The sequence below is a fragment of the Convolutriloba macropyga genome, chromosome 1 (genome assembly GCF_964194025.1).
Source record: "Convolutriloba macropyga chromosome 1, txConMacr16.3, whole genome shotgun sequence".
Classification (NCBI taxonomy): Eukaryota; Metazoa; Xenacoelomorpha; order Acoela; family Convolutidae; genus Convolutriloba; species Convolutriloba macropyga.
In genome coordinates, this window is record NC_134468.1 from 25,075,343 (window position 1) to 25,093,644 (window position 18,302).

At 35.9% G+C, this 18,302-nt stretch overlaps 1 protein-coding gene across 2 annotated transcripts in view; it reads left to right on the forward strand.

The window, feature by feature from the left end:
• The window catches only part of LOC142347574 (sphingomyelin phosphodiesterase 2-like), a 28,943-nt gene extending 15,093 nt beyond the window's left edge, over window positions 1-13,850 (forward strand). Inside the window, exons 3-6 of one of the 2 annotated variants that reach the window (XM_075398942.1) lie at window positions 185-208; window positions 1,437-1,642; window positions 10,433-10,657; window positions 13,391-13,850. In XM_075398942.1, coding sequence (XP_075255057.1) covers window positions 185-208; window positions 1,437-1,642; window positions 10,433-10,657; window positions 13,391-13,822 — 887 coding nt within the window. In that variant the 3' untranslated portion in view covers window positions 13,823-13,850. The remainder of the gene's footprint in view (window positions 1-184; window positions 209-1,436; window positions 1,643-10,432; window positions 10,658-13,390) is intronic. The other variant, XM_075398943.1, reaches the window with a different exon arrangement.
• Window positions 13,851-18,302: the final 4,452 nt, after the last annotated feature.

Consider the following 18,302-nt stretch of genomic DNA (forward strand, 5'->3'; position numbering starts at 1 on the left):
GTGCAGCGGGGGGGGGGGGGGCAGAAAGATCCGATATTTGCTGTGCCCAATTGCTTCACTTTTGCCAAATCAAGTCTGTTCTTCAGGCATGAGCAACAACAGGTCCGTCAACAAAAATAAAACGATAAGACAAGAAGTTTCCTTCAAGATAACATAACATTTGCCCTCGTTTGTGTTTATCAAGGGTTAATTGAGAAAAACTGGTCAGGTAATGTTGTACCATATATTACACTAACTAATGATTGATGTTGTACTAACACTAACTAATGATTGAACTAATGGTTGATGTTCTATATATATTACATTAACTAATTGTTGAACGGTGTGCTCTAACTCATACCTCTACGCTATTTTTAACAAGCCAGCCCAAGTCGAGGTGTGTCCTAATAATCAGACCCATCCAGATGATAATCAGCCATGATCAGACTCATCCAGACGATAATCAGCCATGATCAGACTTTAGCTCGTTTTTAGAAATTATGTACTTTTTTACCTCGTTTTAAAAATTTTGCTTGTTTTTACCGCGTTTCAAAATTTCCTTTCCTTTTTTCAGTAAGCAAGAACTTCCAAATTCGAGTGATCTTTGACTTAGTTTTTAATTATGAAACAACTTTTGATAACAAAACTTTTCTCTGGGACTTTTAAATTAAGAAGAAAAAAGATGTACAATTGACATTTGATGACTAATATATACTTTGTAAGAACAAATAAAATGGTCGTTCTGGTTAATTTAGCAATAGGGTAAATTGGGTAAAATGGCATTGGGTAAATTGTCCTGACACCAAATAAAATACAATTTAAGTATCTTTGTGTTATTTTATATCTATGAAACAATGTTTACTGTCCAGTCCAGAAGACCGAACAAAGACCACTCAAGAAATCTTCGGCTTTCCACGTTAGAAATCGTCGGTATGTTCGGTTTGAGCGGTATGTTTGGTTTCAAACTTAAGAAACCGTCGGTTGACCTTTCACTAGCCATAGATCTGGGTGTTGACTTATGAAAAGACCATACTCGACGGAAAAGTGGTGAACAGGACCATACTTGACTCAAACAGTACATGCTAATTCATGTTGAATAAATTTGCGTAAGTAGTAAAATTGACCAAAAAGGCTACAAAGAGCATCCGAGAAACTATTAGCTGCTGTAAAAGCTATGCACAGTTTGGCTGTGAGGGAGATAAACTAATGAAAAGAATTTTAGTTAATTATTGCGGCTTATCTTGAAACGTGTTAACAGTGGCTGCTATCCTCAACAGACCTAGCCTCTCGTCGCAGCCCTGCTACAACACGAAAAGAATCAATAATTTTACCGGTTGCTTTTGGGAAAAAAATACTATTGAAACCCGACACTTATAATTTTCAGAGGAAACCTTAAACTGGGAAATCGTAGCATCTATGTAACTTAAATCATGACTTGCATTTCTCTTTTTCCATAGACGCCGTCCGTCTTCATCAGTTGTGGGAAATTGGTCAGCTAGCGAGGCACTTTTGGACGCTTAGTGACCTGGTAGTTGTATGTGGTGACCTAAATGCCACTCCTGATTTTCTGGGCATCAAAGCACTCTCTGCCATGGCCCATATGCAGGATACCTTCCTTACCTCAGAGACGAAATCCAAGCGGACGAGTACTTACGCATGCAAGGTAGACGTTTTATCTGGTCGAGAGTAAGTGTAACTGTCAATAACATCGAAAATATTTCATTAATCTAATGACACATATCTATGCCATAGTGTTGTATATTTTGGGCCTTTTAACAAAGTAAAACAGGTTTCTGTTGGATTTAACCGCTGGAAGGTCAGAGGCCATTTTCTACGAGTTTTTCTCCGGAGAACTGACATCTTCAAAGCACTCTAGTCAAAAAAGGAGGCTCGGTAATGTGTATTTACACATAATGTTCTGACCACACTCATCCAAATTTTGGCTTAAGCCTACCAAATTAAGTAGAGATAGGAAAAACACAAAATAATAAAGGGTAGATCATTCTTTTTAATCAATTGCTCTCAAACAAAGTTTGTAGCAATTATATTAGTCCTGCCGGTCTTATTTAATGCAATTTCTTGCTTGACCGATTTTTTGTCTGACCCATATGACTGTTCGTCCTCAAAAACGGGATAAACAGGTAGCGCCCAGCCCGCAATACGTGCTCTTAGAGCCTTTCAGCTCACTAGGCTCCAAGTATGCTTTTCACAGAAACTGTTTTGGAGACCTATACTTATGGCGTGAAGGGCGGTTCCAGAGAGGTTGACGACCCCCACTGTTGCCCCCGCTCCACTGTTGCCCCCCCCCCCCACTGTTGCTCCACCCCCCCCCCCCACTGTTGCCCCCCCCCCACTGTTGCCCCCATCAGCAATTCGTTATGTCTTAAAACTTTATGTAATCTCAAATTAAAACATACATGTTTATATACCAGTGAGGTTAATACCGGTCTGATTATTCTTTACGTAGTTAGAAAACTCAAAATTTCAACTCACTAACACATTTAATATTTAGTTGAAAAAATAAATCAACATTAATACAGTTTTGATTGATACTTTTGAAACCACAAAAGTGATTTTTTTAATCCAATTTTCCAACAAATATTATATACAAAAGTTCTCAGAGAAACAAACCCGGGTCGAGAAAATTTCCAAAAATTATGTAGGAAATGCGCTGAAATGCGTTCAATTTTCAAAAATTTCCGCGCAAAAATCTTACATAATAATGGGCTGATATGCGCAGAAAGTGCACTAAAATTATGTAAGAAATGCACTGAAGGTGCGCTGAAATTTTAAAGTTTCAGCGCCATCACGAAATTTCAGCTCAATTCAGCGCATTCAACGCATGTATTACATACCTTCAGCGCAATCAGCGCATTTCTTACAAAAAGATGCGCTGAAACGGCGGTGACATCTCGACCTGGGAAGCTTGCTAATTTTCATGCTTGGCTCTATGCAACATGTAGCAAGAAATAAGGTATGGGACACAAATATTTAATAAATGCGCTCGAAATTCAATTTAATTAGATTTTGCGTTCTAAAAAATATTAAGTTCGCTTGAAACTTTTTTGACCGAAAGACCAAGTTCTCATACAGCGTGTGACAAAAAATGACTCATAGATCATGAATTCAGCCGCTAATTTTGTCAACCAACAAAGGGTAGATTCTTTTATCCAATGTGCTACAGAACACAAATACTTATTAAAGGCACTCGATAATCAATGTACTTAGATTTTGCGTTCTTAAAACAAGGCGCTTGAAAAATGGCCAGGTAACCATACAGCATTTGACAAAAAAATGACTTTAAGTACACAAATTCAGCCGCAGACGGCTGCAATTCAGCGAAGTGTTGCTCCTAGACTTTTCTAAATTGGTCAAAATTAAAACCGAGGAAGACAACTGCTTAGAAAAAGATACAGATAAAGGTCTCAAATTAGATTCGAGAGAAAAGACGAAGTTAGTTAGACAACCGACAAAAATTTTGTGGTAACTTGTAATAGTATCCACGAAGCAAAAGCTGCTTTTGGGGTTACCGTGTTTTTTTTTCCTAATTCGTCATCTCCATGATTTTTTCGACTTGACTTCACGCAATTTACTTTTTCAATTTCAGCTATTTCTACTGCTATGCAATTAAAATTTGTGTGCGTGACGTCATTTGTTCTGCTTTTAGGTCAATTGCTTGACTTTCCTCAATAAAAAAATCACTTCTGAACTCGCTTAATGAACATTAAACTTTATGAAAACTTAGTAGTTAAAAGTCAATAGTGTGTATAATTCTTGAGTATTAGAGACTTGAGTTCTTGATTTCAAAAACTAATGCTAAAGAAGCTCCTTTAGGGTTTTTCCGTAGAGAATGTATGTGTCTCATCAAAATAACTGTCCGAATCTAACCAAAAATTCTGGTGGACTATTGAAACACTGTTGATCAATCTGTTGTCTTATTTTTTTGGTTGTTTCAATTCAAGACAAACCACAAGCGTCTATCGTGGCTAATTTCCGGAACTCTGCCGGCTATGTTCTTTTTATAGCGAGCAAAATAGATGAGAGGTTGATAAATGCTTAAAACATTCTAAATTTTGGACAAAGGGAAACCTCAACTTCTTCAAAAATATTGATAATGAGTATATCACACCCATTCCCATTTTGTTCAACAAATTTACACCATTAAACACCAGATTCAAAAATATTGCAAGAAAGAAGAGAAAAAGAGATCACGAAATGGTCAAGAAAAGAAAATTGCTAAAAATTTGAAAAATTTTGGAAATTAGTGACGTGATATCACAATAAACAAAGTAAAATCACATTAACAAAACTGGATTGAAGTTCAAAACTCTACGTTAATATGACGTTAGAAAGTTGAAAAACGTGAACATCCTGAAGAAAAGGTTCCCATTAAAATTCAAAACTATTTATAAAAACCTAAGTGAGAGTTATAGCATATTTTTTGTTGATCCTGGGGTTATTAGCAAGACAAAACTGTAGCTAAAGTAAAGCGCTCACTTGTCGTTTGAGAAAAATTTGCCCAAATTAGTCAGTTATGTTTTAAAAGTCGATTTAATCTCATATTAAAACAAACATACATACATAACAGTAAGGTTAACACCGGTCTGATTATTTTCTTTTTGTATTAAAAACTCAAAATTTGAATTAAACAACACATTTCATTTTTAGTTGAAACAAGAAATCAACATTAATACAATTTTTTCAGCTATAATTTTGTCAACCAACAAAGCTGAGATTCTTTTATCAAATGTGCTTTGGAACACAAATACTTATTAAGGCGCTCGATAATCAATTTACTTAGATTTTGCGTTCTTAAAAAAGTGCGCTTAAAAAATGGCCAGGTACCCATACAGAAAAAGACAAAAAATGACTTTAAAAACAGAAATTCAGACGCAGAAGGCTGCAATTCAGCGGAGAGTTGCTCCTAGACTTTTCTAAAATGGTTATAAATAAAGCCGAGGAAGACAACTGCTTAGAAAAAGATACAGATAAAGGTCTCAAATTGGTTTCGAAAGAAAAGAAGAAGTTAGTTAGACGACCGCCAAAATGTTTATATTAACTATTATTAATGGCTGCGAAGCGATATCGACCGTTATTGAGGACGTGGATCGTCTCCATCAATGATTCTTAGGACTTGATTTCTTGAATTGACTTTTTTCATTTTAACTGATTTCTACTGCTATGCAGTGAAAGTTTGTGTGCGTGACGTCATTTGCTCTGCTATTAGGTCAATTGCGTGACTCAAATCACCCAAAAAAATTACTTCAAATTAATGAGCATTATATTTTATCAACATTTACTAGTCAATAGTGTGCATCTAAGTAGTACCAAAGATATATGCGCTGATTCTTGGGTATTAGAGTATTAAAATTTTTATTTCGAAAATCAATTTTAAAAGCTCCATTTTGGCTTTTTTCTGATAGAGCGTGTTTGTGTCATAAAAATTATAATCCGAATCTAACCAAAGAATCTGCTTGTTTATTAAAACACAAAATCGTTGCTAAAGTAAAACGCTTGCCGGTCGTTTGAGAGAAATTTGCCTGAAGTTAGTCGGTTATGTTTTCAAGGTTGATGTTATTTCATAGTAAAACCTACATACATATATATCATTGAGGTTATTACCGGTTGGATTAATTTTTTCGTATAAAAAACTCCAGATGTAGTTTTATCGAACAACAAAGGTGAGATTCGTTTATCCAATTTTCTATAGAACACAAATATATATTAATTGAGCCCAAAATTCAATTTGTTTAGGTTTTGCGTTTTAACAAAATTAAATGCGCTTGAAAAACGGCCAGGTGTCCATTCAGCATGTGACAAAAATGACTTTAAGTACTCAAAATCAGCCGCAGACAGCTGAAATTCAGCGAAGAATTGCTCCTGGACTTTTCTACGATGATTATTAAAAAAATCGAGGAGGACAACTGCTTAGAAGGAGATACGGATAAATTTCTCAAATTATATTTGAAAGAAAAGAAGTATTTAGTTAGACGACCGCCAAAATGTTCACAGTAATTTTTTATTGATAGCCGCGAAGCGATAGCGACTATTATTGGGGACATCGTGCTTTTTTGTAATTTGTCGTCTCAATCGATGATTCTTAGGACCTGATTTCTTGAATTGACTTCTTCAATTTCACTGATTTCTACTGCTGTGAAGTTAAATTTTGTGTGCGTGACGTCATTTGTTCTGCTTTTAGTTCAATTGCGTGACTCACATCACAAAAAAGTATTTCAAAAATTGCTTAATGAGCATTTCATTTTATGAGCATTCGCTATCCAATAGAGTGCATCTAAGCAGTGCCAAAACTATATGCCCTAATTCTTGGGTATTAGAGTTTGGAGATTTCGGCTTCAAAAATTATTTTTAAAAAAGCTCCATTTGGAATTTTCACTTATAGAGCGTATGTGTGTCATAAAAATTACGGTCCGAATCTAACCAAAAAGTCTGCTGGTTTATTAAAACAATGGTGGTCAATCTGTCTAAATTGTTTCATTAGTTGTTTTTGACGGAAGGCCACAAGAGTCTATCGCGGATGTTTTCCGGCACTCTGCCGGCTATGATATTTTTATAGCGAGCAAAATATATGAGGCGTATATAAACGATGAAAGAATAAAAAAACTGGACAAAGGGAAACGTCAGTTTCTTCAAATATATTAAGAATAAGTATATCACACTAAATTCCATTTTTTCATCAAATTCACACCATTTAAAACCAGCATCAGTAATATTTTGAGAAAAGTAAGAAAAAAAGATAACGAAAACGTCAAGAAACGAACATTGTTCAAAATTTGAAAAATTTTGGAAACTAGTGTCGTAAAATTACATTAAAAGGGTAAGCTCAGTTTCATAATCAGTAACCACTTCACTGATGTCAGTAATTAGAAACTGCAAGAATCGGTTCCTAACGGCAATCGAAGTTAATGACAAAACACAGCGAGAGAGAAGACAACATCATTTGAAGTCAAGAGTATAAAAAAGTTAACGGAATTAATGAAAGTTGCTACAAAATGACGCCACAGAGACACCGAGACTGCGATAGAAATCTGATGAAAACTGTTTTTACTGAGAAAAAGAGACAAGACAATGAAAAAAATTAATACAGACAAAACTCAAAAAACATTTTAGAAAAAAATACTATCGTTATCACAAATTAAACCAGTCAAAAGATAAAGTTGATTTCAATAAATAACGGCTTGCATTTTTAATGAATAAGACTAAAATATAATTAAACGATCAAAAAAGTTTAAAAATCAAGGAATTAATTCTAATACTAAGGATTGCAAAATCATAAAAAACATAAAAGTATAACCTATAAGCCTTAACTATATAAAAATTTTTTGATGTCTCTATAGAGAGCCCCGAGAGTGGTTGTTTCAGTTTTCAGACCCAGCAATAATTTCACAGAATAAATCAAAATTGGTCCACAGAAGGAAAAACAAGAACCAGAAAACCATAATTGGCGGGACTGAAAACACATAAAAATTGACGTAAAATAATAAGTCCAATCGTACCTGTCGATAATGAGAAATAATAGTAAGAAAACATACAGAACAAGAACAAGAAATTTGAGAAAGAAAAATGCAAGTGATAATTTGGCTTCCTTCAGGCTATTTTGCTATTTGGTCAACCGCAGTCTTGAGGTTGCGTTTTTGTATTTGAATTTTTCATTAGCGTACATTATAAATCATTGTATTTGTAATTTAAAAAATTGAAAATTTCAATGTTGCTTTGTGAGAACGCAATTTTGTCGCCTCTTGTTAACTGATACCAAATGAAAAGCATTTCCTTTATTAGGACCTTATTAGGATGCGTTTTTAGCTCAAATTTTAATTGATTTTTCATGAATTTTGAAGCAATTATTATAGTTATGTGCTCCTTTTTATGTCCTACTAGTGGCCTTACTACGCACATGGGATGCGATAAGCTACAATAGAGTCCATTATCAGTCATTTGGGAGCAATTCATCTGAGATTCATCGTTATTTTTAAATAAATCAAGATGTTGGGTTTTAATTTTAATTGCGAGGGAACTTTATTTATAACTGTTGTTGAATGTAATTTGGGGCAGTTATTATAGCCAACTAGGTCTTTTTACTCAAAAGATTCGTTTGAGTAATTAATTGCTCTCAAACAAATTTTGCAAGAACATATTAGTCCTGTGGTCTTTTTTATGCAATTTTTGGCTTGACCAATTTTTTGTCTGACCCACCCATATGACATTTTGTCCTCAAAAACGAGATCAATAGGTAACGTTCAGAAAGCATTAACTTTTCTTAGAGCCGTACGACTAATCAGTGTCTCAGAAAGCGATTCACCAAAACTGCTTTCAGGAGACAATTTCATGGTGATATTTAATCTTGAAAATTTGACCCCCAGTCGCCCCCTTAATTTCTCCCAACCCCCTCCACTCAATTACCCCCCCCCCCCACGCAACCGCAGCACACCTCCAGTCCTCCCTCTTCTACGCGGTGGTTTTGACTACCTTCTCTTCCAGCCCTCATAAACATACCATAACTCCGAATCGCTAAGTCAGTCCGTCAAACCGTTGGACATAGGGGGGGGGGGGGGGAATTAATCCCATTTTAGTCGGTATTTAAAATTAAATCGATATGCGTTTTTATGATTTTATTAATAATGGTCAGCAATAATAGCGCCTAACCTAATACAATGACTTGTGCGGTAAAACCTCAAAGTATGTGGCAGCTTTTTGAAAATTCGAATAGTCTGATTGCTGTTTACTTTTCACAGCGTTTGGTGGTTTTATCAATGTGCTCAGAACTTTTATCTGTTTTCTTCAACTCCTATTTTTTCTGTTTTTTTTTGGATGCTGAAGTTCTTTTATTAGTAGTTCGACTAGCAAGATATTTTTGGCTTCTGTTTGACTTCTTAGTTGCCAAGATTGCTGTTACTACCGTGCACTTGACGCTCACTTAACTCTGGTTCTTGTTTATTCATTCAATCAGTGAAAGCCCGCGTGACGTTTTTGTTCATTGAGTGAACTGTCAGCTTGATTTCATTTATCAGTCTTAGTGGAGCTACCCTTTTGTTCATCCGTGTGATCAACTTGTTAAGTTTTAGATCACGTGACTTACCTCACGCTCACAACTGAGACTTTTCGCATTCAAAAAGATTTTTCCTGACTTTAACTCAAGGATATAAGGTCAACAGAGTGTATGTTAATCCAAATGAAGGTTATTTGAGAGCATTTAAAAGAAGCAACACTAGGTTGCAAAGATTTTCGATCAAAATATTTCATCGCAGCATTTTATGAAAAGAAGAGGAACTGTTCTGTTTAATTGTTCTCGAATTAGAAGCAATTATTGTAATCGTGTCTGGCTTTTTAATGCAATTTTTTTGCTTGACCGTATTTCTGCTAGAATATTGTTTTACTTCTCAAACAACTTTTATGCACTTCTTTTTGACTTTTGAGTGATTTCAGTTGCTCCCACTCCGAAATACACAGTTTGTTGTTCCAACAAAATCGATTGTTAGGAAGACGAAGACAAGGCCCTGATAGCCGAGTGGTTAATTCCTCTGTCGAGGTGACGAAATAGAATCAGGAGATTGGTATAAAATCAGAACTTCGTCTGTTGTTTTTGCACCCAACAGGAAAAATTTATCTAGGCTACAGACCCTGAATCAAATCGCCCCCGCCTTTCATTCGAGAGCAATTTTTTGTTCTGTTTTATGTTTTAGTCTGTTTATGTTTTAGTCTGTTTTTTTTTTCATTATGTTTTTGAGACCTGAGTTTTACGAAGCTATTGCGGCTAATTTCTGGCAATCTGCCTGCTATGGTGGACTTTATGAGGAAAAAAATCTTCTCAAGTGACTTTTTCACGCACTTCTTGAATTTTGAGTGATTTCAATTGCACTCAGGCCGAAAAAAAGTTTGTTGTTCAAACAAAACCGATTGCTGGAGACTCGAGGACAAGTTCGTGCTAGCCTAGTGGTTAATAACTCAAGCGAGGTGACGACATAAGAGAACGCAGGTTGTCGGGTTTCGAATGCTACGGTCTGCTGATGTTTTTGCGCCCATGAAGAAAAAATTATCAAGGCTACAGCCTCTGAATTAAATTATGCCGTCTGTCATTCGCGAGCAATTTTTCCGACGTTAGTCTGTTTATGTTTTATAGTTGTTTCTCGCCGGTCAGTTTTAAAAATCGGATTTACAAGCAGGAATAGTTCTCGCATTAACAGTTAAATTCGTACTCTTCAATTGTTTCTCTCCATAATAGATTATGACCCCTCATAATTGATGATGCTTTGCACCTTTTTAAAGGAATATATAAATTGTAATGGATAGTCTCACTTCTTTTCTTTATGCTCTACAAATCACTTAAAAGTAAGCATGGCTTCTAAGTGTTAGAAGAATATTATTTTACACAAAGAAAAACAAAATTTGGTTGAAGGGGGCAAAAGAACGAAATAATGAGTTGTGCCCGTTGCTTTAGGACAATTGTCTTGTGGAACCTGAATACCTCAAGTATTTCCCCTCTGGTGCCCGAATAGACTATATCCTGTACTGTTCTGGAATACGGTCAATCTTTTCATCCTTATCAAGGCAATCTTGTGACTCAATCACTTGTGATCACACCCGAGTAAGACCCTGGGGTCGGCTGGGTGAGGAGTCAAAAATGCCTTTCTCTGATCACGAAGCTGTTGATACTCAACTAACGGTTTGTGCCAACTCTAAACTACTCGAAATCACGGTTTTCAATGTCTAATTGTAGAACTGCCCTTGCCGTGTTTACTCATTTTGATCTGTTTTTATTGGGATGCAGCATATATGATGTATTAAAACCAATAAGTATTGAGATATATTTGGAGATCGAAGAAGCAATTATTACAGCAAATATAAAAGATTTAGATAAGAACCTATAACGGTTACCACTAAAAATTCAAAATTGCAGAAGGGAGGGTGGTAAAAACAGTCTACTAAAATGACAGCTATTTTTAGATGACATAAACTATGATGAAAATTTTATGACGAACTCATAGTTCAAACTATGATTTATAGAGTGCCTATTTTGTTGTCGGCGCGATTGAAACAAGAAACGTGCATAAGTATAGAGTTAATGGACGATTATAAATTAATCACAGAAAAGCGCAGAATGGAGCTAGGAATGCTCCCGAATGTTTGAAAATGAGAAAATGAGAACTCTAGCCTATTGCTTGATTTTCATTGGCCAAAAGATCTGATCGGTCATATAAAAAAACAAATGTAAGAAATGGCGAAGTAATTCACCTATCATCGTTTTAGTATCTATGGTGTGCGGTCGGTTTGCGCTCCACTCAACCGCCATAGATGCAACTCGCTTGACCAATGAGAGAGCGGGAAACACTCGGCTTCATTTTCTTATATTCTACTAAACGCCCATTGGGATAAAACGCCGTCCGCAGATGGTTCATAGATTATACGTGATTCTTCGGAAAATCTGACAATGAATTTTCTGTTCTCAGATCAAAGGACGCATCTTTTTTAAGAGCACAAAATTTATTGTTAGGTTTCTCAGAAAATTGAAATATATGAAGTCATTGAAGAGAGATTTATACTTGCGCGCGAATATAAATCACTCTTCAATTACTTATATATTTCAAACTTCTGAGAAACCTAACGATGAATTTTCTGCTCTTAAAAAAAGATGCGTAATTTTTTAATATGCACAATTTTCCAGATTAACAAAAGTTACCATCGTTCAATCTTCAAGAGAATTATAGGCTCCAAACAAGCTCCTACCTTTGTGGTGTTCCGCCTTCAGTTAATAATGATTGTATGGTGTTAGTGGTGTTGTCGCTAGAGGTCAAAACACCAAGCTAATCAGCTTGCATCACTGACGCCAGTGCTGGTGGTGTTTCGTTTCAAAAAAAGACCCTTGAGTTATTTTTCTTTTCGCACAAAATGCCTGGGCTACCCTTTGTCCACTGTTGTTTTTTTGCAACAGTTAAAACTTTTGGCACTGCACAAATCTTATTTGCTACCGTGACAAAATCATGAGTTTGCAGAACATTGAATTACATCTTTGAAATCAAGATTTTGACTTGGTGTTGCAAATTTACAGTCTTTTTAGCTGTGCCTGCCCAGTGTTGTTCGTTGGCAAGAGTTAAAGATTTCTTGAGATTAACTTCACAAAATATTCTTTTGCTACCTGAAAACAGTCATCCATTCTCCAACCTTGAATTACATCTTGAAAATCAACATAATGACTTGATGTTGCAATGTTAATGTCTTTTTCGCACCTGCTTCCTGGCACAATATCACTGAAACAAGTGAACCCCCCCCCCAGATTATTGGTCATTTTAGTCCAACTCCCCATCTTTCCCTACGATTATTGGGAAAACGTTTGTTACGTCAACAGGCGCACGTGCTACATTTAAGCTGCTCTCGAAAGAAGATTGAAGCAAATATTGTAAACGTGTGTTTCTTGCGCCGTTGTTCCAGAACATTTTTTTCTTCAATGACTTTTTCACGCTTGAGTTCTTATTTTTTCAGTATCTGAGTTACTCTTTTCGATGAAACGTTTGTTGCCAATATAATAGCGACTTTAAGCGAAATAGAATTAACGCCGCTCTAGCTTAGTGATTAAATAGTTGAACGGCCATTCTGGAGGGGCGGTTTACAAACCCCTCTGGGGAAGGCGTTTTTACCCCCGTAAAACGTTTCTAAGCTGAACCCCCTCTAAATTAAGTTCCTCTTGCCTGTGTTATGAGAGCAACTCATCCAACGTTAGTCCGTTTATGTTTTTAAATTGTAACATCTTGGTAACAACACATAATTTGCAAGTGGGGATCGTGAAAAACACAAAGTGGCTAAAATTGAATAGAGTCTACACACTCCAAAAGTTATGAATTGTTTATTCCGGCGAAATAAGCTTTTGTTCAGAGAGGTATTTGCGCGAATTTTTTTTATCGCAAGTCAAATGCTTCTAAAAAAGCGTTTTGCAACTTTGCTTGATTTTTATGTATAGTTTACGTGACTTTGATATTAATCAAGAACCACGTCGTCGTTGAGATATAAGCCTGCATATCGAAGTGACGTTATCAGAGTTATGTAACCTTCAAGTTTTTGGAATGCCAAATCTCCACAGTGCCAGAGTATACATTGCCATATTTTCCTATATGCAGTGCTATTTTTCAAAGTTGCAACTTTTTTGTGTTTCAAGCAATGTTACCGCATAAGTTGCTAAATTCTGTCTGGCATCTCAAACCCTTTCGCGGCTCTTGAATAATACCAGATTTTCTCAGTGACTTCATCAGAACTTGAAACTTTGAAAGTTTTAAAATTTGGCACTGTTTATAGGAAAAACTAGCGCTTGGAAAACTAGCGTGAAAAACTAGTGTTTGGTACTGCTGTGATCCGGAACTTTAAAAATGCACGTGAGTGTCACAAATGACAGTTCTTTTGGGTTTAGTGGTCTACTAAATGGTCAAAGAATAGCAAGGGAGATGCATCTCCTCCAACATTGGAAGAAAGATACAGTAGCAGCTCGGATCTGCTGACCGATAACACTCACTTGCCATCATTATCACAAACCCAGAAATATTTTGCACGGCGGGCGAGGGTGTCAATGTCAAGGAAACAAATGCATCTGGCAATATCAGTGTGCTTTGGTGTCACCTTAGTGACGCTTTTCCTGTTTAACTTAGTTTTGTGCTCTGATGTCATTCAGTTTGAACATCCAATGATTGTGATGAGTTGTCTTTCTTTGTTTCAAATTGTTTGTGGTGCAGTGTTTGGTACCTCATTTTACCACTTCTACTACTACAAGTGTGCTAATAGTGCCTACTTACAAGCTAGCCTTAGCCTAAACCAAATCTGCAGCGATGCATACCTTAAAAGGTAAAGTGTAAATAAAAGTTAACCCGTACCTAACGTCCATAAAGAATCAGTACTGAATCAGAGTCTGAATCAGTGGATTTCAGAGCTAAATTGGACATGAACAGAGTCTGAATCAGTACTGATATATTTCTGAGAATCATTCTGATTCAGTATACTGAATTACTCTGAAAGTTAGGTATGGGAAGCCAAAGTTCATCTTGTAAAATTAGATTTATTCTCAAATGTCAAGTTGCTCTCAAGCAGAAGTCTGTTATGTTTATTATATTCATTGAATTTTGCAATATTTGCAAAATTTTAATCAGAAAATTTTGCCATTATAATCAGCTCAATGATGCCTTAATATCTTGTTCATAAATTAAAAATTTGTACATCTGTATAAATTTTAGTTTTTAGTCGCGTTCATGCACATTGCTGGGACAAGTTCCTAAGTTTTTGCACGTGTTTTGAGACATTCAGTTACTTCATTCGAGCGCTGATATCAGCTTTCCCCACCAGATTTTGTCTTTGAGAGAATTGTGAACTAGTATGTGTGTTATCCATTTGAAGTCCCTTGCATATTCATTTTTAAATGCAAAGGCAAAACACAAATCTTAATAGAGGCATATAGCTTTTCTTTAAAGGGGCCACGACAGCTCTTGTCGACATGTTTGCTTTGTTGCAATTTTCGTCAAATTTACTCATTTTCAGAACTATGAATTTCATCGGGCAGTGAATAAAATAACAATTGACAGAGTTCCCCAAATTTTGGCGCCTGTTACAATTTCCGGTCAAAATGGCCGGGACTAAAATTTTACTCGGTGGAAAGATATCAGGGAATTAAGTTATTTGAGCACAAAAAATGTTTAAGTCTAGAAGGAAGTTTAAGAAAACTAATGATTTTCGCATGTTCTGCTCCCACAGATTATTTTTTAAAGAGGGAGCTAGCTAACCACACTTGCACATAACTAACTGCACTCGGAAATGCTTGTAGCATTTATATTGGTCTTGTTGGTTTTCTTATGCGTTTATGCGCTTGATGGTTTCTGTCTGATACTATTGAGTTTTCTCAAAAACGGGATAACCAGGTATAAATTGGAGGGCGCTAAGTCGCTAATCTACAAAGTATCACACAAAAAGTAATTGTTAGCCGATTGGGCTCCCATCATTCGTCACCTGACTGTACACTCCCAGATTGCAATTCATTATAACCCGAACCCCGTACGCTTGACCACCCTCCCCCTCCCGTCGTACCCCCAGTCCTCTCCCACCACTCCCCCAACTCCAGCCCATCGAAAGCTGTATTCCGCCAGTTCATTCTGGCTACTACCACAGAGCACTTCGCCCAACCTTAGTCGGTTTGAGATAAATTCTCCCAAAATTAGTTCATGTTTCAAAAAATTTTGAAAATTTCAGAAACTCCCTTTTTTGAACACAATAAACCGAAAACTAGTATGTTAAATTTTTCTCGAAACTTCGCCAGTAATTCGGAAGTTTCCCTTCTGAACCAGTTAACAAGTTATTGGTCATTTTTCCCCAAACACCTCTTAATTCGGTGATCAAGGAAACAATGCTTTTCATTGAATTTTTTTTTCACTCTTAGCCGAAATGAGCTCCCAAACTATGAAACTTAGAACTTAACGCATTGATAAGGGGACGCAAAAAATTAATAGTAAAAAATTTGGATTTATTCTTGACATTCTAAGATAAAATAGAAACCAACCCAAGAGAGGCGGACAATTTTTTCAGCGGAAAAAATAATGAACAAATTTTTTCATACTGACTCTGAAATTTTTATTTATTTAAAATAATTGAATCATGTGTTGACCTAAAATTAACTTTGACTGACAACTCTGCTCAATGGCTCTGCAATGTATCCATGTGAATTATTTCAACAACAATTTCGTTTCCAGAAGTTTTGGTTCTTAAAAGTAAATGTTTTGTGAAAAATTCTTTTCCATTGTTTATTATCACACGATTTTAGAGACAAACTGCTGTTTTATTCTGGTCTTTTTGATGTGATCAGAGTTTAACAATTTATGAAAATCTGAATTTTATTTTTTGCATTTTTTTTCTTTGTCTCGAATAATCTTAGTACTTGCTAATTATTAAAATCCCTGATATATATATATATATATATATATATATATATATATATGTATATATATATATATATATATATATATATATATATATATATATATAGAAATATTCGGCAAATCAAGCAACATTTTTTGGCAGGTCTTAGTCTAAGACTGATCACCGAGAAGTTTTTGAAACATAAAATGATTAAGCCTAAAATGAGCGCAATCGGTTTATTATATTAGAAGGTTCGAAGAAAATTATGTTAAACGAACTTTTTCCGACCTTTCTACGTAAATTAGAAGAGTTTCTTTGTGCATTTAATATTTTTGTAAGACTTACATGGTTAAGAGACTACGTAATAAACTTTTCTCGCTTTATTTAAATTGTTCAATTCAATCCACGCATTGCTCACTTAGTTTAATCAGTAACATCCTCGGGCCCAGAAGAAAATGTTGGGAGGATCGGTACAAGCATTACGAGTGGGCGGACGAGCTATCCGGACGACGTGCGTACGACGGCGGAGCGGGCGATGCTGTCGGAGCCATAACGGAGTTCTCCAATCCAAGCAGTTTGATAGTAACCCCTAGGGTTGCTTTCTTCAACGATCCAAACTAAATGACCAACCTTGTGCTGCTCGGCAGGCGTCTGCCACTTAGATCTACAGTTCAGTGCAGGTACATACTCCTTATACCAACGTGCCCAATTTGCATTAGCGTAGGCCTGTGCAAGGGCGTACCGCTTACGATGATCGAAATCGTCGACGCCAACGATGGACGGAATTCCGGTTGCTTGGTTATCGATTAGAAAATGATTAGGTGTTAATGCGCTCAAGTCGGACGGGTCGGCGATTACGGGTGTTAACTGACGTGCGTATAGTGCTAGTGCATGTTCAACAAGACAAAAAAGAGTGTTCAACACGGTTATCCCGTTCTCAAAAACGGGATAACCAGGTATAAATTGGAGGGCGCTAAGTCGCTAATCTACAAAGTATCACACAAAAAGTAATTGTTAGCCGATTGGGCTCCCATCATTCGTCACCTGACTGTAGACTCCCAGATTTCAATTCATTACAACCCGAACCCCGTACGCTTGACCACCCACCCCCTCCCGTCGTACCCCCAGTCCTCTCCCACCACTCCCCCAACTCCAGCCCATCGAAAGCTGTATTCCGCCAGTTCATTCTGGCTACTACCACAGAGCACTTCGCCCAACCTTAGTCGGTTTGAGATAAATTCTCCCAAAATTAGTTCATGTTTCAAAAAATTTTGAAAATTTCAGAAACTCTTTTTTTTGAACACAAAAAACCGAAAACTAGTATGTTAAATTTTTCTCGAAACTTCGCCAGTAATTCGGAGGTTTCCCTTCTGAACCAGTTAACAAGTTATTGGTCATTTTTCCCCAAACACCTCTTAATTCGGTGATCAAGGAAACAATGCTTTTCATTGATTTTTTTTTCACTCTTAGCCGAAATGAGCTCCCAAACTATGAAACTTAGAACTTAACGCATTGATAAGGGGACGCAAAAAATTAATAGTAAAAAATTTGGATTTATTCTTGACCAACCCAAGAGAGGCGGACAATTTTTTCAGCGGAAAATGTAATGAACAAATTTTTTCATATTGACTCTGAATTTTTTATTTATTTAAAATAATTGAATCATGTGTTGACCTAAAACTAACTTTGACTGACAACTCTGTTCAATGGCTCTGCAATGTATCCATGTGAATTATATCAACAACAATTTCGTTTCCAGAATTTTTGGTTCTTAAAAGTAAATGTTTTGTGAAAAATTCTTTTCCATTGTTTATTATTACAGGATTTTAGAGACAAACTGCTGTTTTATTCCGGTCTTTTTGATGTGATCACAGTTTAAAAATTTATGAAAATCTGAATTTTATTTTTTGCATTTTTTTTTCCTTTGTCTCGAATAATCTTAATACTTGCTAATTATTGTAATCCCTGATATATATATATATATATATATATATATATGTATATATATATATATATATATATATATATATATATATATATATATATATAAATATTCGGCAAATCTAGCAACATTTTTTGGCAGGTCTTAGTCTAAGACTGATCACCGAGAAGTTTTTGAAACATAAAATGATTAAGCCTAAAATGAGCGCAATCGGTTTATTATATTAGAAGGTTCGACGAAAATTATGTTAAACGAACTTTTTCCGACCTTTCTACGTAAATTAGAAGAGTTTCTTTGTGCATTTAATATTTTGTAAGACTTACATGGTTAAGAGATTACGTAATAAACTTTTCTCGCTTTATTTAAATTGTTCAATACAATCCACGCATTGCTCACTTAGTCTACTCAGTAACATCCTCGGGCCCGGAAGAAAATGTTGGGAGGATCGGTGCAAGCATAACGAGTGGGCGGACGAGCTATCCGGACG